The following is an 18217-nucleotide window of genomic DNA, read 5'->3' as shown; positions in this document are numbered from 1 at the left end:
TAACTACGTGAAGCGAATAACTCATTACAAAATAATGTCAATAAACTACCTTTAGCATTACAAAATATTTTTTCAATTCTCTTTGATGAGGGTAGGGGTAGGGAATTTAAACTTAAAACAGTGAGCATATATAGCTTTCTTTGGAAAAAAACAAGTTAAGAAGTATCAGCCGATTTTGCCGACAGATGCATACCCTCAGACAATGTTCGATTAATTAAATATATTTCAACTTCTGTTAAGATTATTCTAACGATTGACCCTCTTTGGAGTAGGTTCCGAAGGAATGGGCCAGTATTGTCCATTTCATGTCGGACCTAAATAAATTTGATATAAATATTGCGACGTGCCAGGTTTGGACAAGTTTCTTCCCTTTACATGAGGTATGTGATAATTTATAGAAACTGTTGAAATATGCGTGAGGTTCACTTCATCCAATACCGATAAAAATACTGGTACGGGCAAAGTTACAAGAAAATCAAGCAGTTATATCCAATTTTATGCGAAATCATAAATTCCGACAAATTTCATATTCAGAGATTTAGATATAGCACGTTGTAAAAAATCGCTGACTTGTTTCGCAAGTTATGACAGCATTGAAAATTGTGGCCCTTTGTGGGTGAGGTACCACAGAAGGGGTTCACAGATATATATCATTTGCTCAACAGATGGTGCATTAGCTAAAATGTTTGTGTGTATGTGAAATTTGAAGAGAGTTGGATGCTTATTTCGCTTTCTTTGAGCGTTTTGTTTTTGAAAATCTGGAATGGAATCGGATGTTGATTTCGCTTTTTATGAATATTCAAAATTTTGAGCGTTTGTGGGGGAGATACCAGAAGGAGTGGACCTATATATCCCATCTTAACACCAGATCTTGAGATTATAAAAATATTGGGATGTGCGAAATTTTAAGACAATCGGATTCTTACTTCACATTTTATAAGAGTTATAATAATTCAAAATTTTGACTCTTTGTGGGGAGGCACTTGATGGAGGGGAGCGATATTATCCATTTTTACACCTGACCGAGAACTGATGCAAATATTAGGATTTGAAAAGATCGAGCAAAATCGGATAATTCCTGCCCTTTCTGTGCTTTTTTTTTTTTTAAATTTCGACCTTTTGTGGTTAATAAAAATATTGAAATGTGTGAAATTTGATGACAATCGGACTCACACATCACTTTTTATAAGAGTTATAATTATTCAAAACTTTGACCCCTTGTGGGGGAGGTACTCGATAGAGTGGACCAATAATGTCCGCTTTCGCACCTGACCTAGAACTGAGATAAATATTAGGATTTGCAAAGTTGAAGTAACATTGGATTATCGTTTCTCTTTCTGTGCAGAAAATATATTTTTTGAAAATTTCGATTTTTTGTAGGGGAGGTACCAGAAGTTTACCGATACAGCCCATCCCCGAACTCGATCTATGTTTGATAATAATAATACGATGTACTAAGTTTGGGCCAAATCGGATACTCCCTTCGAGAGGTATCGTTCGCACCAGCCAGATAGACGGACGATCATCTCCAGATCGACTCCAAATGTCCCGGAACGGATTTGATCCAAATAGACCTGGGGTCCAAGACCATTATTTAAACTAGGTACGTTTTGGCTATATCAAATGATATATACCCTCTGTGGCTATATGGCTGTGGGTATAAAAATACCGGTCTCTTATACTCATTAAAATATTTTTATAGATCTAAGCAAAGTCAAATTGGGTCGATATGTATTCACAGCTGTTCCTCGATATAGAATCAATAAATTTTTAATCGCGCCACATAAGCATGATGATTTATACTCCCATACATAAATACTCATATATATTTTTAAAATTTATTTTAAATTTTATTTTCGTAAAAATTATAGAAATACAAACCTCTGACATTGCTGTCGATCGCTATTCCAAAATTAGTGATATCCAATGGAAATATATATTACTTTTATTTTATAATTTTTGTGAAAATTTTACACAAAATTTTGTAATTTTTCTTTGCAAGTAATATTTTTTGAATTTTTTTCACTTTTCTAAATATTATTTTTTTTTTGTTGCTTATTTTTACCAACTGGCGACTGACTTTCTTCACCTTCGATTTTTGCAGTTTAAATATATTGTTTTCCCTTTTTAATCTTTAATATTTTACGGATTATGTTAAATTTTCCACCTAATTATCTATGCGTCGTGCGTTATGTTTTGCGAACGCGTCACCGACAAACAACTGACCGGCCACTTTATCGAATCTAAGAAAAAAAATCTTGTTTAACACACAGCGACCAATGACAAAACCAATGTCACACACAAAAAAATAAAATATATCTATGAAAATTGTTAACACGAAGAAGAACGAGCAGGAGTCGCAGCGGCAGCAGCAACAGCAACAGCCACACAAATAGAAAAATAACAATTTGAACATTTTTATATTTATTAGGCATCGAGAAAAATATAGGCGATTTTTTTACAAAATTAAATAAAAACCTATATATTTGTGTATTAGGGGGGAACCCAAGAAAGTAAAGAGTAAAAAAAAAAATAAAATAAATAAAAAGGGACGTTGTCAAAAGGTACATTCTTAGCAGTGACGTACCTGGTAATATACTTCGAAAACATTTTGGGGTGGCGCCCAACTAGCAAAAAAACAACTTTTCAAAGTAAATTGTAACAAAAACAAGTTAAAAAGAATCAGTCGGGTTTTCCAACAGATGTATACCCAATGTTCGATTATTTAAATATAATTTGACTTCGGTTAAGATTATTCGAACTTTTGACCCTCTATAGAGTAGGTTACGAAGGATAGGCTAATATTGTGCATTTCGTTTCGGATCTAAATAAGCATGATATAAATATTGCTACGTACCAAGTTTGGACTATTTCGACCACTTTCTCCACATTATATGACATAAAGGATGAGATAAAAAAACGGCAACAAAGTCAAACGACATAATATTTACATTGTATTTTTTTTAAATTTTATTGAATGAAAGCAAAAAATGTCGGAAATAGCATCAAATTTTAGAATAAGTTTGGATTGGTTTGAATTCGTCACCTTTGGCACGAATTATGGCCTTCAAACGGCCAATGAAACCACACAGTCACACGCTGCCCGAATGTTGCTCTGCGGTATTTTGGCCCATTCCCGGCGAAGCGCTTGCATGAGGTGATCGACACTTTGGTATTTTTTTTTTTTTTTTTGTGCCAACTTTGCTTTCCAAAAATTCTCCAGACACAATAGTCCAACGGATTGGTATGCGGAGATTTTGGTGGTCATTGTGCGCTGGAAATGAAGCGAGGAACCTCATTTTGTAACCATTCTTGGGTCGTGCGTGCTGAGTGCGGCGATGGTGCTGAGTCCTGTTGAAATGTCTAAGGTCTGCGGTCAAAATGTTTGCATGCCCAAGGCTTTAATACACCCTCCAGAATATTTTCGCGATAATATTCGGCATTTATTCTGATGTCATGGTCGTTTAATACGAGCGGAGAGCGACCATGGGCTGTTATGAAGGCCTATACCATCACCATGGCCGGCGCTTGAGTTCTGGTGGCCAACCCAAGGATCACATTTTCAGCTCACCTCTTTGGCAGGTAAACACGATCATTTTGTTTGTTTACAAACTACTGGACAATGAATGTTTTTTCATCGGAGAAAACCAAATTCGGCAGTTCACCACTTTCGGCCAAGCGAAGCAACTTTTTAGCTCTTTTGAGTCTCTTTTCTTTCCGTTGCGGTGTAAGTTCTTGCACTTTTTAGAATTTCAATGGCTTTACCCCGAGCTCATTTTTCAACATTTGCCGAATGTAATATTGCGATATGTTCAGCTCACGGGCCATTTTTTGGCCACTGCTACGCGGTCGCTGCTTCTTTACTTATCGAACCATTTTTGCTGATGTTGCTGTTTTCTTCCGTCCACTTCCTTGACGTCGGGCTACGCTACCAGAGTATTACGGTAACGAGCGATGGTACGAAACACAATGGATTTGTTCACATTTAAATGCTGGAGTGCTCTAACGATAGCCACTTGTGGTTTTCCAGCCAAATATAAAGAAATCACACTATCACGCTTGAATTCCATCACGAATAATTATTTTTATGGAATATGCTCACCAAAATGCTTTAGTACGCTTGTAAACAATATAATGAGCTGTCACTGGAATAATTTTAACAGCTGTCGGACGAGTGGCTTAGAAATGACAGCAATCTGAAGCTGTTTGCAGTTTTTTCATCTCACCCTGTATATCTATGTTTATTAAAATCCCCAAAGCAAGTGGAAAAAATGTTCCGTTCCACCTCAATGTCTATATAGCTCTCTATAAATGTATACAAAATATATCTATCTAAGGCTGTGAACAACCAAACAAATAAATGTACGCTGGTATATCTGTTTGTTTGTAAGGAAATTTTTTGAGAAAGAAAAAAAAAACAACTACGAAAAACATCGTAAAGAAGAAATTCGCATATGAATTATTAAAAATAAATTGTGCTAAATATTTACGATTGGAAAGAAAAATTCAAAAAAGCCCACAAATAGAATGAAAACAATAATAGCAACAAGAGCATCGATATTAATTGACCACCGACCACAGTATAATTTTTATATTAAGATCTTATATGGCGATAAAGCGTTAAACTCTTAAATAATATTTGTAAATATTAATAGAGTATGTTGAATTTATTGAAATTGTCCATAGAGTTGAATTTTGAAAATAAAATAATGTTAAATTTGAATGAATGATTATGAAAGTTGAGCTAAAAATGGAAAAACGGTTGAATACTTATATTACAAAGTAGCCTAAATTGAGTTTCACCTAAGAACTTGAAACTTTTTTGCGGTTTTGATCTTCAAAAGGAGTATTATCAAAACCATTTGTGATTTTCCACAACCCAGATTGTCTACTTAACAGTTAAATTATAAGAAAATTTAGAGAGAATTAGAAAAGGTGCTAAATTTGTCGAAAATTATAAAAGGTTTTTTTATACATCAAAATTGATGATATTTTTTTAGGGATAAAAATTAAGCATACAAGTTTCTTTTGTTCAGTGACCCACAATGAAATTTGATGAAGATTGTTTCCTCCTTTGACACTTTTTCAAAAAAATGGAGGGTTAAGGGAGATTTTGACTTCGAATGGATACAACATTAAATTGCCAAAAAAAAAACACATGAGTGCTTGATTTGTCGCAAATAAAAAAGTTTTTTTTTTTTTATAAACCAAAATTGATGATTTTTTTTAAGGATATATATTAGGCATACAAGTTTCTTTCGTTCAGAAACTCACAATGAAATTTGATGTAGAATATTTCCTCCCTTGGCACTCTCCCCAAAAAATTAGGTATTAAAGAAGATGTTGACTTAGAATGGAGACTTCTTAAAATAGCAGAAAAAACGTCAGTACTTCATTTGAACTAGCAATACATAATTATCGAACGTAATTTTTTAAACAACTATTACACCTAGATACAGGGTGAGATGTAAAAACTGCAACCAACTTCAGACTGTTGCCATTTCTAAGCCACTCGTCCGACATCTGTTAAAATTATTCCAGCGACAGTTTATTATATTGTTTACAAGCGTCGTACAAAAGCATTTTGGTGAGAATTTTCCAGAAAAAAATCTATTCGTGATGGAATTCAAGCGTGATAGTATGATGTCTTTATATTTGGCTGGAAAACCAAAAGTGGCTATGGTTAGAGCACTCCAGCATTTAAATGTAAATGTATTTATTTGTGTCTCGTACCATCGCTCGTTACCGTGATACTAGTAGCGTAGCCCGATGTCAAGTAAGTGGACGGAAGAAAACAGAAACTTGAGCGGGAATGGTTCGAAAAGTAAAGAAGCGACTTGATCGAAACCCGCGTCGGAGTGACCAAAAAATGGCTCGTGAGCTGAACATATCGCAATATTCCATTGGGCAAATATTAAAAAATGAGCTCGGAGAAGAGCCATTGAATTTCTAACAAATGCAAGAACTTACCCCGCAACAGAAAGAAAATAGACTCAAAAGAGCTAAAGAGTTACTTCGCTTGGTCGAAAGTGGTGAACTGTCGAATTTGGTTTTCTCCGATCAGAGAAATCATTCGTTGTCCAGCAGTATGTAAACAAACAAAATGATCGTGTTTACTTGCCAAAGAGGTCAGCTGAAAATGTACACCTTCGGTTGGCCATCAGAACTAAAGCGCCGGCCATGGTGATGGTGTGGGCTGCCATAACAGTCAATGGTCGCTCTCCGCTCGTATCAATCGACCGTGGCATCAGAATAAATGCCGAATATTATCGCGAAACTATTCTGGAGGGTGTATCAAAGCCTTAGGAACGCAAACATTTTGGCCCCAGACTTTGGACATTCCGACAAGACTCAGCACCATCGCCGCACTCAGCACCCAAGAATGATTATAAAATGAGATTCCTCGCTTCATTTCCAGCTCACAATGGCCACCAAAATCTCCCGATAACAATCCGTTGGACTATTGTGTCTGGAGCATTTGTGGAAAACTAGGTTGTCACTAAAAAATACCCAAGTGTGGATCACCTCAAGCAAGCGCTTCGCCGGGAATGGGTCAAAATACCGCAGAGCAACATTCGGGCAGCGTGTGACGGTTTCAAGGCCATAATTCGTGCGAAAGATGACCAATTCGAAAAAATCTAAACTTATTTTAAAAATTTGATGATATTTCCGACATTTTTTGCTTTCAATCAATAAAAAAATGTAAAAATTATGGCGTTTGACTTTGTTGCAGTTTTTTTTTTTATCTCATCTGTATTTGCATCAGTGCTGGATCAGGTGCGAACATGGACATTATCGGTCCACTACATCAAGTACCTTCTCCAATAGGCAAAACGACAATAAAATCCGAAATAAGCATCAGATTGTCTTCATATTTCACGCATCCCATTATTTCTACTAACACAAGATCAATGTTTCTATCAAAACAAGATATGTTATAAAGATGGTAGAGATGGTCATTTCTTCTGGTACCGCCCCACATAGGGTTCAAGATTTTGAAAAACAAAATGCTCAAAGAAAGCGATATAAGCATCCAACTCTCTTCAAATTTCACACACATACAAACATTTTTGCTAACACAAGGTCAGTTCTGAAAGTGATATATATCTGCGAACCGCTTCTGGTACCTTCCCCAGAAAGGGTCACAATTCCCAATACTTATATCTGTCATAACATGCGAAACAAGTCAGCGATTCTATACAACTTGCTATATTAAAATATTTCTCTCAATCAGAAACCTGAGATGAATTTATCGGAATTTATGATTCCGCATAAAATTGGATATAAATGTTCGATTTTCTTGTAATTTTTCCCATACCAATATTTTTATCCGTATTAGATGAAGTATGAAAATGGAATACTTGGGTCAACTAAAAAATTATCACATATCTCATATTGGTCCGTTTCTTTGGAACCTATTCCATAGAGGGTCAACAATTTGAATAATCACAACAGAATTCAAAATATATTTAAATAATCGAACATTGACTAATGTTATACATCTGTCGGCAAAACCGACTGATTCTTTTTTATACCCTACACCACAAAGTGGTCAAAGTATTATGTCTTTGTGCATTTGTTTGTAACAGACAAAAGGAAACGAGATAGACACATAATTCCTTTTGATGACCTGCATAGAATCATTTTCTGGATCGATTTATGCATGTCCGTCCGTCCGTCCGTCTGTCCATGTATTTTTGTAAACAAAGTACAGTTCGGATTTATTGCCCTATCCAGATGAAATTTTGCACAAATCATTTGTTTGGCCCAAGGACGAACCCTATTGAAATTGGAGATAATCGGTCAAAATGTAGATATAGCTCCCATATATATCTTCGTCCGATTTGTATTTTATTGTGCACCAAACGTGTAATATTAGTCCGAATAGTATGGAATTTTGCAAGTACGATCAGATTGGAGCTCAAAATAAGTATGCCAAATTTGATCGAAATCGGTTCAGATATAGCTATAACTCCCATATATATTGTTCATCCGATTTGTTATTTTTGTCCTCCGCAGCCGTAATATGCACTCTGTAACAACAATATTTGGGGAAATATATCAAATACAGCTCAGAAATACATTTGCTAAATTTTATCGAGATCGGTTCAGATTTGGATATACCTCCCATATATAACTTCGTCCGATTTACCTTTGATTGTGCACCAAACTTCTAATATTTGCCCAAATTGGATGAAATTTGGCACATACGACCGAATTGAGTCTAGAAGCTAGTATGTCAAATTTGGTGAAGATCGGTTCAGATATAGTTATAGCTCCTATATATATTGTTCATCTGATTTGTCATACTTGTTACCCACAGCCGTAATATGCACTCAGTAACAACGATATTCAGGGAAATATATCAAATACAGTTCAAAAATACATTTGCCAAATTTTATCGAGATCGGTTACGATTTGGATATAGCTCGCATATATATTTTTATCCGATTTCAAATTAATTGTGCACCAAATGGGCAATACAAGTCCGAATTTAAAAGATACAAATGCTTCGGCATATTTAGTCCTTTGAACTTTAAATTATAATTATAATCATAGCGTGTATGATTGAATTCTCCCATAAAAACTTTTAATTGTTATGCGCAGCTCTACTAAATTAGCAAAGTGGTGTAGGGTATCATAAAGTCGGCCCTGCCCGATTTTAAGACTTTCTTTACTCGTTTTGACTTTTTTGTTTTGCCGCAATAAATTTAATTTTTTTAAAGCACATATCCTTGATCTGAATGTTTTTTTAAGAACCTTTTACGAACATTTACGGATTTTTTGCATCAAATCTTCTCTCCCTCCCTCTGTCACTTATCTCTCTCCCTCTCCCTAACAATTTTTTTGCAACATTTTTGTCATTAAATTTACATTGTCTTAAATTTACAGCACACAATAAAAATGCCATTTGTGGACGAAGAACACATTTAAAAACTAATAAAAAATTGTAGAAATTACTAAATTACAGTAGCTGCTGCAGTCTAATCTCCTCTCCTGTCGTCCTCCACTATTCCACACACACACACATGCCCACAGCAACACATTCTCTCTTTGCCATTGTCTATTAATGCACTTTTGTTCTCATTTCTGTGTGTGAAAATAAAATGTCTTCAAGAATAAGAATTTCCAAAGAGGTTTGGAAAAATGAAAATTAGTTTTACTTCGCTGACAATAGATTAATTTATAAAACACTTCCGTCGTCATCGCTGTTGACGTAGCAGCCTAGCTGGCTGGCTGGCTGTTGGGCTGTTGTGACTGAAAAACGTCGTTACGTTCGTAACTTTGGCAACGATGCAATGCTTAAATTATGGAACGTAAAGTAAAGAACGCGTTGTACTCAATACGTTGTTGTTGATAGTTGCAACTTTTAATTACCACTAATGTGTTCACTTCGTACGGTGGGTCAGGCATACTTCATACTCCGACAAACTATCAAACCAACCTACCAACAAACAAACTGCTATTGCCATAATCTGTAGTCAGTTACGCATGTATGTTTGTGTGTATGTGTGTGTGAGGGGATGTTTGCAAGAATAACTATTGTTGTCGAATTTTTAAAGTGTACCAGTGGTGAAAACTTTGCTGCGATTTGCAGATAATATTGAAACCACTTGATAATTTCCCAATAGTACAGGGTGAAATGAAAAAACTGTAACCAACTTCAGACTGCTGTCATTTCTAAGCCACTCGCCCGACAGCTGTTAAAATTATTCCAGCGCCAGCTCATTATATTGTTTACAAGCGTCGTACAAAAGCATTTTGGTGAGAATTTTCCAGAAAAAAAGGTATTCGTGATGGAATTCAAGCGTGATAGTGTGATTTCTTTATATTTGGCGGGAAAACCAAAAGTGGCTATCGTTAGAGCACTCCAGCATTTAAATATGAATAAATCTGTTTTGTGTCTCGTAACATCGCTCGTTACTGTGATACTGGTAGCGTAGTCCGACGTCAAGGATGTGGACGAGAGAAAACAGCAGCATCAGCAGAAATGGTTCGAAAAGTAACGAACCGACTTGATCGAAAACCGCTTCGCAGTGGCCGAAAAATGGCTCGTGAGCTGAACATATCGCAATATTCCATTCGGCAAATATTGAAAAATGAGGTCGGCGGAGTAAAACCATTGAAATTCCAAAAAGTGCAACAACTTGCAACAGAAAAAAATAGACTCAAAAGAGCTAAAGAGTTGCTTCGTTGAGTTGCTTGGCCGAAAGTGGAGAACTGCCGAATTTGGTTATCGTTGTCCAGCAGTTTGTAAACAAACGAAATGATCGTGTTTACTTACCAAAGAGGTCAGCTGAAAATATACACCTTCGGTTGGCCACCAGAACTCAAGCGCCGGCCATGGTGATGGTGTGGCCGATGGTAGCTCTTCGCTCATATTAATCGACCGTGGCAGAATAAATGCCGAATATTATCACGAAAATATTCTCGAGGGTGTATTAAAGCCATGGGCACACAAACATTTCGTCCGCAGACCTTGAACATTCCAACAGGACTCAGCACCATCGCACTCAGCACGCGCCACCCAAGAATGTTCACAAAGTGAGGTTCCTTGCTTCATTTCCAGCGCACAATGTCCACTAAATGCCAATCCGTTGGACTGGAGTATTTTAGCAAGTGTCTGAAGTATTTTGGAAAGCAAGGTGGGCACTTAAAAATACCATAGTGTCGATCACCTCAAGCAAGCGCTTCGCCGGGAATGGGCCAATATACCGCAGAGCAAAATTCGGGCAGCGTGTGACTGTTTTATTGGCCGTTTGAAGGCAATAATTCATGCCAAAGATGACCAATTCGAACAAATCTAAACTAATTCTAAAATTTGATGCTATTTCCGACATTTTTTGCTTTCATTCAATAAAACTAAAAAAGAGTTAAAAATTATGGGGTTTGACTTTGTTGCAGTTTTCTTTTATCTCACCCTGTAATTTTCGTTTTATGAGCCTCATGGCTATATTAAAAATTTTGAACCCTTTGTTGAGGAGGTACCAAAAGGAGTGAACCGATGTCTCCCATCTTCACAGCAGATCTTGTGTTAGTCGGATGTTGTAATCTCTTTCACTTTGTGGGGGAGGTACCAGAAGAAATGGTCCGATCTCTACCATCTTTATAGCAGATCCTGTGTTAATAGAAATATTGAGATGCGCCAAGTCTGAATAGAATCGGTTGTTAATTTCGCGTCGTATGACCTTAATAAATATTCAAAATTTTGTGGGAAGGTACCAGACCTTTTGTGGGGAAGGTACCAGAAAGAGTGGACCGATATACTCCATCTTAACACCAGACCTTGGGTTAATAAAATTATTGGGATGTATGAAATTTTAAGACAATCACATTTTATAAGAGTTGTAATCATTAAAAATGTTTACCCTTTGTGGGGGAGGTACTTAAAAGAGTGGACCGATATTGTCAATTTTGGCACCTGACCGAGCACTGATGCAAATATTTGTATTTGCAAAGTTGGAGCATAATCGGATTATCGTTTCATGGAAACTTACATCACATTTTATAAGAGTTATAATTATTCGAAATTCTGACCCTTTGTGGGGGAGGTACGTCAGGGAATGGACCAACATTGTCCATTTGATTTGCAAAGTTGGAGCAAAATCGGATTATCCGTTCTCTTTCTGTGCAGAAAATCTATTTTTTGAAAATTTCAACCTTTTGTGGGGGAGGTACCAGAAGGAGTGGACCGATATTGCCCATCTCTGAACTCAATCTATGTTTGATAAAAATATTAATTAATTAATATTATTATGTATCAAGTTTGGACCAAATCGGATACACCCTTCGAGTGTTATCGTGCGCACCAGCCGACAGACGGACGGACATTTATTTAGGATTTAGCCCAAAGACACCTAGTGTCTAAACCCGTTATTTCAACGTTTTGACCGTATCAAATGATATTTGTATACCCTCTGGCTGAGGGTATAAAAAAGGACTAAAACGACCCCTTTATGGACTCGCTTGAGAGTTAACATTTTCAAGCAAAGTATTCCGCTCATTTTTATTTGCAATTTTGCCGAAGACACTATGTACCTAAAATGCAAGGATTCCGAGGAATCATAATCCAAAAGTTTCCAAAAGTGCGGAAGGGGGTTCGTCCCTTGCGCACTCTTGTTTGGTAACTTTGCGATGCAAACTTCTAAAACGCCAATTCAAATGTCTTCTATTTTTAGCTTTTCTGCTAAAATCTACTTAATTTTCTTTTTTTTTCTGTTGCACAGTGTTATATGTGATTTTTCACCACTGGGTATGTAAGTAGTAGTGCAACAGCTAATGAACGGAAAGATAAATTGAAATGAACATCCATGTGTGTGTGTGTGTGTGTCTGTGTGCGATGTAATCAGTAACACACTACTGGTAAACTAAGTATTATTAATGTTGTTTGTACAATTATTCGTCAAACAAACATACACACACACACACACACAGACACACGCGAGTGTTCATGCGAGTGAAAACAAATAAAGATAGGAACTGAGGTACTTAGCCAATGTTGTGACGGTGTCTAGGGTTACCACAGGGTAGGGCAAATTTTTTATTTATTTTGTGATAATTACAGTTTATTGATGTCATGTGAGAGTGAGAGAGAGTGAGAAAGAGAGTGAGAGATGTGTCAGTTAGGTGAGAAAACTAAATAGATTTTCTAAAGGAAATGAATATAAACGATGAATGCGAACAAGTAGTAGTAACCGAAACTAATAAATTGCTGATAAAATATTAACAGAATGATTAAATCATCCGTTGTAGCGTGGGGTTTGTTATGTCAAAATAAAACACGGAGGTCAGATAGCCAAGTGTGTATTCTTAGGCGATATGGGAAAAAGGGGTGTGTACTCGATCATCTATACTCTGTGCCACATTTATTCAGTACATAGTAATACTAGCAAGTGCCTGCGACTTCATTAGCGAAAAGTCCATCTTGCAAATTTAGATTTCTTCCAACGGTTTGTATTAAGCCTTTCTATACCCCCCACCATAGTTTGGAGGGTATATTAAGTTTGTCATTCCGTTTGTAACACCTCGAAATATACATTTTAGATCCCACAAAGTATATATATTCTTGATCAGCGTAAAATTCTATGTCGATTTAGCGATGTCCCTCCGTCTGTGGAAATCGCTCTAGCTTCTGAACGAAATGAAGTAGGTTGATAAAATTTTACTCAAATGTGTATTATGTCTGCAGTTTGCGTTTTGTTATAGTCCCCATATAACGGTACCACCCGATATTCTGTATTTTGATGATTTTAGCGACATTTTTCTCCGGAATTGTTTCAAATTTGGTATTTGAAGTTCGTAATGTATACTACAGCCTAAGACAGAAAATTGTCTGTGCAGGTCCACGTCTTCGTATAGCCCCCATAAAATGGCATCTCCCGAAATTCGGTACTTTGGTGATTTAAGCGACATTATTCTCCGGAATTGTTTCAAATTTGGTATTTGAAGTTCGTAATGGGTACTACAGCCTATGACAGAAAATTGTCTGTGCAGGTCCACGTCTTCGTATAGCCCCCAATATAACGGCATCTCCCGATATTCGGTACTTTGATGATTTTAATGATATTATTTACCAGAATTGTTTCAAATTTCAAAAGTTGCCTATGCAGCTCCACGTCTTCGTATAGACCTTAATATAATGGCTACATTCGATATTTTTAAGATTGTAACAGAATTTTAAACGGATTTTATTTTTTTGAAAATTGCCAAAATTGTTCCATATGGTGGAGGGTATTCAAAGATCGCCCCTGCCAAACTTACAGCTTTTTTACTTGTTAGTTCTCAAAATGCACAATTTGTTCAGTTTGACAAACATTTTCAATCAAAACTTCACATATCGTACTAAATTTTCAGACATTCAAGGTTTTATAAATAATTCAAGTTTTTTCCTCTTTGGAAAGAAAAATAATAGGAAACGGTTTACTTCTTGCACCGACAAGACTTAAAAATCATTTATTTTCGAGTTGACCGAGGAGGATATTAGTAAAACCATCAAATTTCAGCTCTTTTTCAATACCAAATTTAGTAACATTTAGTACGCATAATCAAGGGAATCTACATCTCTTCATCGTTAACACCAAAAGTGATCCAAAATTAGTACCATTTAGTACTTTTTGTATGACTGTAGTACATATCTCTAAAAGCATCTCCACATCTTAACCACAGACACCAACAGTGACATCTAAATCGAATTTTAGAATTTCAGAACTTATCCTTCACCCAATACCAAATTCAGTACAATTTAGTACAATTACAGTACACATTTTCAAAACCGCATCCTTCCCTCAACTACAGACATCGACAATGACATCCATATAAAATTTCAGGATTTCAGTTCAATTCCTTCACCCAATTTAGTACCACTTTGTACTATTCGAACATTTATAGTACACACTTCCGCAACAACCCCCATATCTTAACTACAGACACCATATCAGGATTTCAGCTATATTCCTTCACCCAATACCGAATTTAGTATCACATAGTACTTTTCGCACATTTAAAGTACACATTTCCAAAAACTTCTCCATATCGCAATTTAAGATATCAACAGAGAGACCTCTATATCAAATTTGAGCCCATCCCTATCCATTCACCCAACACCAAATTAAGTACCATTTAGTACTTTTCGCCAAATCTTTAACACAGATGAAATCAGCAATCTAGATTTCAAATTTAAAAATTTCAATCTTATCCCTTTACCTAAAAACAATTTGTACCAAATACAGTACTATTTAGTACTTTTCTTGCACTTGTAGTACATATATCCAAATCCATCTTTTTATCACAGACCAACCACTAACAAGGGACACCAATATGAAATTTCAAAATTTTAGCTTTATCCTTTTATCTAAAGCAAACTGTCCCAAATTTGGTACCATTTGGTACAGTTGGTACACTTAGTACACATTTCCAAAATCACCTCCATATCTCAATTTCAAATACCAACAGATACCTCAATATCAAATTTCGAGATTCCAGCTCTATTTCTTCACCCAAAGCCAAATTTAGTACCACTTAGCACTTTTCGTACAATTAAAGTACACATTTCCCAATCCGCTGATTTTTTCAACCACAGACAACAACAGTGAGATCTACATCCAATTTCAACCCTATCCCTTTGCCCAATACCAAATTAAGTACCATGTAGTACTTTTCGTTCAAATACAGGGTGAGATAAAAAACTGCAACAAAGTCAAACGCCGTGATTTTTACACTTGTTTTAATTTTATTGAATGAAAGCAAAAAATGTCGGAAATAGTATCAAATTTTAGAATAAGTTTAGATTTGTTCGAATTTTTCATCTTTGGCACGAATTATTGCCTAAACGGCCAATGAAACCGTCACACGCTGCCCGAATGTTGCTCTGCGGTATTTTGGCCCTTTGCCGGCGAATCGCTTGCTTGAGGTGATCGACACTTTGGTATTTTTTAGTGCCAACCTTCCTTTTGAAAATACTCCAGACACAATAGTCCAACAGATTGATATTCGGAGATTTTGGTGGCCATTGTGCAATGCAAATGAAGCGATGAACTTCATTTTGTAACCATTCTTGGGTGTCGGGTGCTGAGTGCGATGGTGCTGAGTCCTGTTGGAATGCCCAAGGTCTGCGTCCAAGGTCTGCTTCCAAGGTCTGCTTCCAAGGTCTGCTTCCAAGGTCTGCGACCAAAATGTTTGCGTGCCCATGGGCTTTAATACACCCTCCAGAATATTTTCGCGATAATATTCGGTATTTATTCTGCCACGGTCGATTAATACGAGCGGAGAGCGACCATCGGCTATTATGGCGGCCCATACCATCACCATGGCTGGCGCTTGAGTTCTGGTGGCCATCCGAAGGTGCACATTTTCAGCTGACCTCTTTGGCAAGTAAACTCGATCATTTTGTTTGTTTACAAAACTAGCTGGACAACGAATGTTTTCTCATCGGAGAAAACCAAATTCGGCAGTTCACCACTTTCGGCCAAGCAAAGCAACTCTTTAGATCTTTTGAGTCTATTTTTTACCCCGAGCTCATTTCCAATATTTGCCGAATGGAATATTGCGATATGTTCATCTCACAAGACATTTTTGGCCACTTCGACGTGGGTTTCGATCAAGACGCTTCTTTATTTTTCGAACCGTTTCTGCTCATGTTGCTATTTTCTGCCGACCACTTCTTTGACGTCAGGCTACGCTACCAGAATCACGGTAACGAGCAATAGTACGAGACACAAAAGATTTATTCACATTTTAATGGTGGAGTGCTTTAACAATAGCCACTTCTGGTTTTCCAGCCAAATATAAATAAATCACACTATCACGTTTGAATTCCATCACGAATTACCTTTTGTTTTCTGCAAAATTATCACCAAAATGCTTTTGTACGCTTGTAAACAATATAATGACCTGTCACTGGAATAATTTTAACAGACATCGGACGAGTGACCTAGAAATGACAGCAGTCTGAAGTTGATTGTAGTTTTTTCATTTAACCCGGTATAGGAAGCCTTCCCAAACCACTGTCAAATCTCATTCTATCCCTTTACCCATATATAGTATCATTCAGTACTTATTGTACAATTATAGCACACATTTTCGAAACCACCTCCGTATGTCCAGGCAACACAGGAACAGCAACCCTGATGCTAAGCACTATCTGTTTACCGAACACCAATTTATACAAAATATATTACTATTTAGTACTTCTGTGTACACCTCTAGTACACATATCCAAAAAATCTACCACCAACATGAAATCGAATAAAAAATATTCTAAATTCCAGCTTCATCTGTTCACCCTAAACATTTAGTTCACTGTTCCAAAACCACCTTCATATCATCAAACTTACTTCCTAACCTTGATTCTCATACCGAGATTCCTAGTTTTTAGCTCTATCCGTTCTCATAATACCAAATGGTACCATTTTAGAAGTTTAGTACCACTTGAGAACTTTTTATAATCTTAAAGTTGGTATTTCCAAAAACACTTTGCTACATCTATCCAGCACTCTATTATTGACTTTCTTTCCAAATTTCAAGATTCTAGGTCAGTCGGTTTATCCAATACAAAGTATTCAATTTTTAGTACTTTATTCTTCGAACACTTTTAGTACGAATTTCCAAAAAAAAAAAAAATCTTAGGTGCATCCATTTTGCACTCCATCAGTGACTCTCAACCTAATCTCTAGCTCATTCCGCTTGTCCAATACAAAGTATTAAATTTTTAGTACTTTTTGTACATTTTAAGTACAAATTTCCCCTAAAAAACAGCCTTATCAAACTGGGTAGTTTACTGGTAATGGATTCATTATTGTAATTTTTTATTGTCCTTCGGGAAATATCATAAGGTATGTTATTTGGCTCAAATAACTCCCAAAATTTTGCTAGGTGTGTCGGTAGAAAATTCAAATTAGGCTATGATATTAATTGGCGATTTTAGTATAAGAAAAATCTATCTTTTCCCAAATACACACATCGATTAACCTCTTCCACTATTAAATATTTTTAAATACGTCCAACATATTGGCCGTTTGCTTGTCATATTGGCATAGAGAGATGTGTGCATAAATATATGTACCTACATAATTAAAACGACGTTGACATGGTTAAAGAACCAGAGCAACATTAATAGACATTTGAATTCCAACATACCTATAACTATTTACCTACATACACATACATGCATATGTATGTATGTATGTGGCTTCTACATTAATAACAAAAAAAAAACAAATTATAGATAAAACTGATATCAGAGAATAACATTGCAATGTTTGACGCAATATGTTTTCTTTTTATTCGCATAGATATACCCAGTAAACAATTTTTTCCGACTGCTCTGATTTTAGATTTTTTTCCGAAATTTCTGACGTTTTTTTCAGAAATTTCTGATAGAAATTGGTCCGATTTTCTAAACGTTTTTTTTAGAATTTCTGCACATTTTCCTGTGTTTTTAAGCGAAAAAAACTCGAAAAATGTACAAACGGAGAGAGTAGATTGTCTATTGCTCTGGCATATTCTCTCCCACATGTAAACGGATGGTGGTGGTTTGACACATTCTCTCCCATAGTAGTTGTTGTTGTGATCATTCATTTCAAGATCTCAACAACAACAAAGCGCAAAGCAAAAATGCTATTTGTTATTGTTATTGTGAACTGTTAGATTTTCCGTTGTAAAAATGTGCGTTTTGTTGTTGTTGTGAATCAGCCTCTTTCTCTTTCGTTCCCAAAAAAAT

General features: G+C 36.2%; 1 protein-coding gene across 4 annotated transcripts in view; it reads right to left on the bottom strand.

Moving 5' to 3' along the window:
• LOC101894317 (cAMP-dependent protein kinase type I regulatory subunit) overlaps positions 1 to 18217 on the bottom strand; it is a 100042-nt gene that overhangs the window by 27697 nt on the left and 54128 nt on the right. The window contains exon 1 of one of the 4 annotated variants that reach the window (XM_020035495.2): positions 1882 to 2038. The exons of the other annotated variants lie outside the window; for them this stretch is intronic. Within the exon in view, the coding sequence (XP_019891054.1) occupies positions 1882 to 1890 (9 nt within the window). The 5' untranslated portion in view covers positions 1891 to 2038. Of the gene's footprint in view, positions 1 to 1881; positions 2039 to 18217 lie in introns of those variants that run through there. 4 annotated transcript variants of the gene reach the window in all.

Source organism: Musca domestica, unplaced genomic scaffold, assembly GCF_030504385.1.
Source record: "Musca domestica strain aabys unplaced genomic scaffold, Musca_domestica.polishedcontigs.V.1.1 36, whole genome shotgun sequence".
Taxonomy (NCBI): Eukaryota; Metazoa; Arthropoda; class Insecta; order Diptera; family Muscidae; genus Musca; species Musca domestica.
This window is presented reverse-complemented; position numbering and strand designations above follow the sequence as displayed.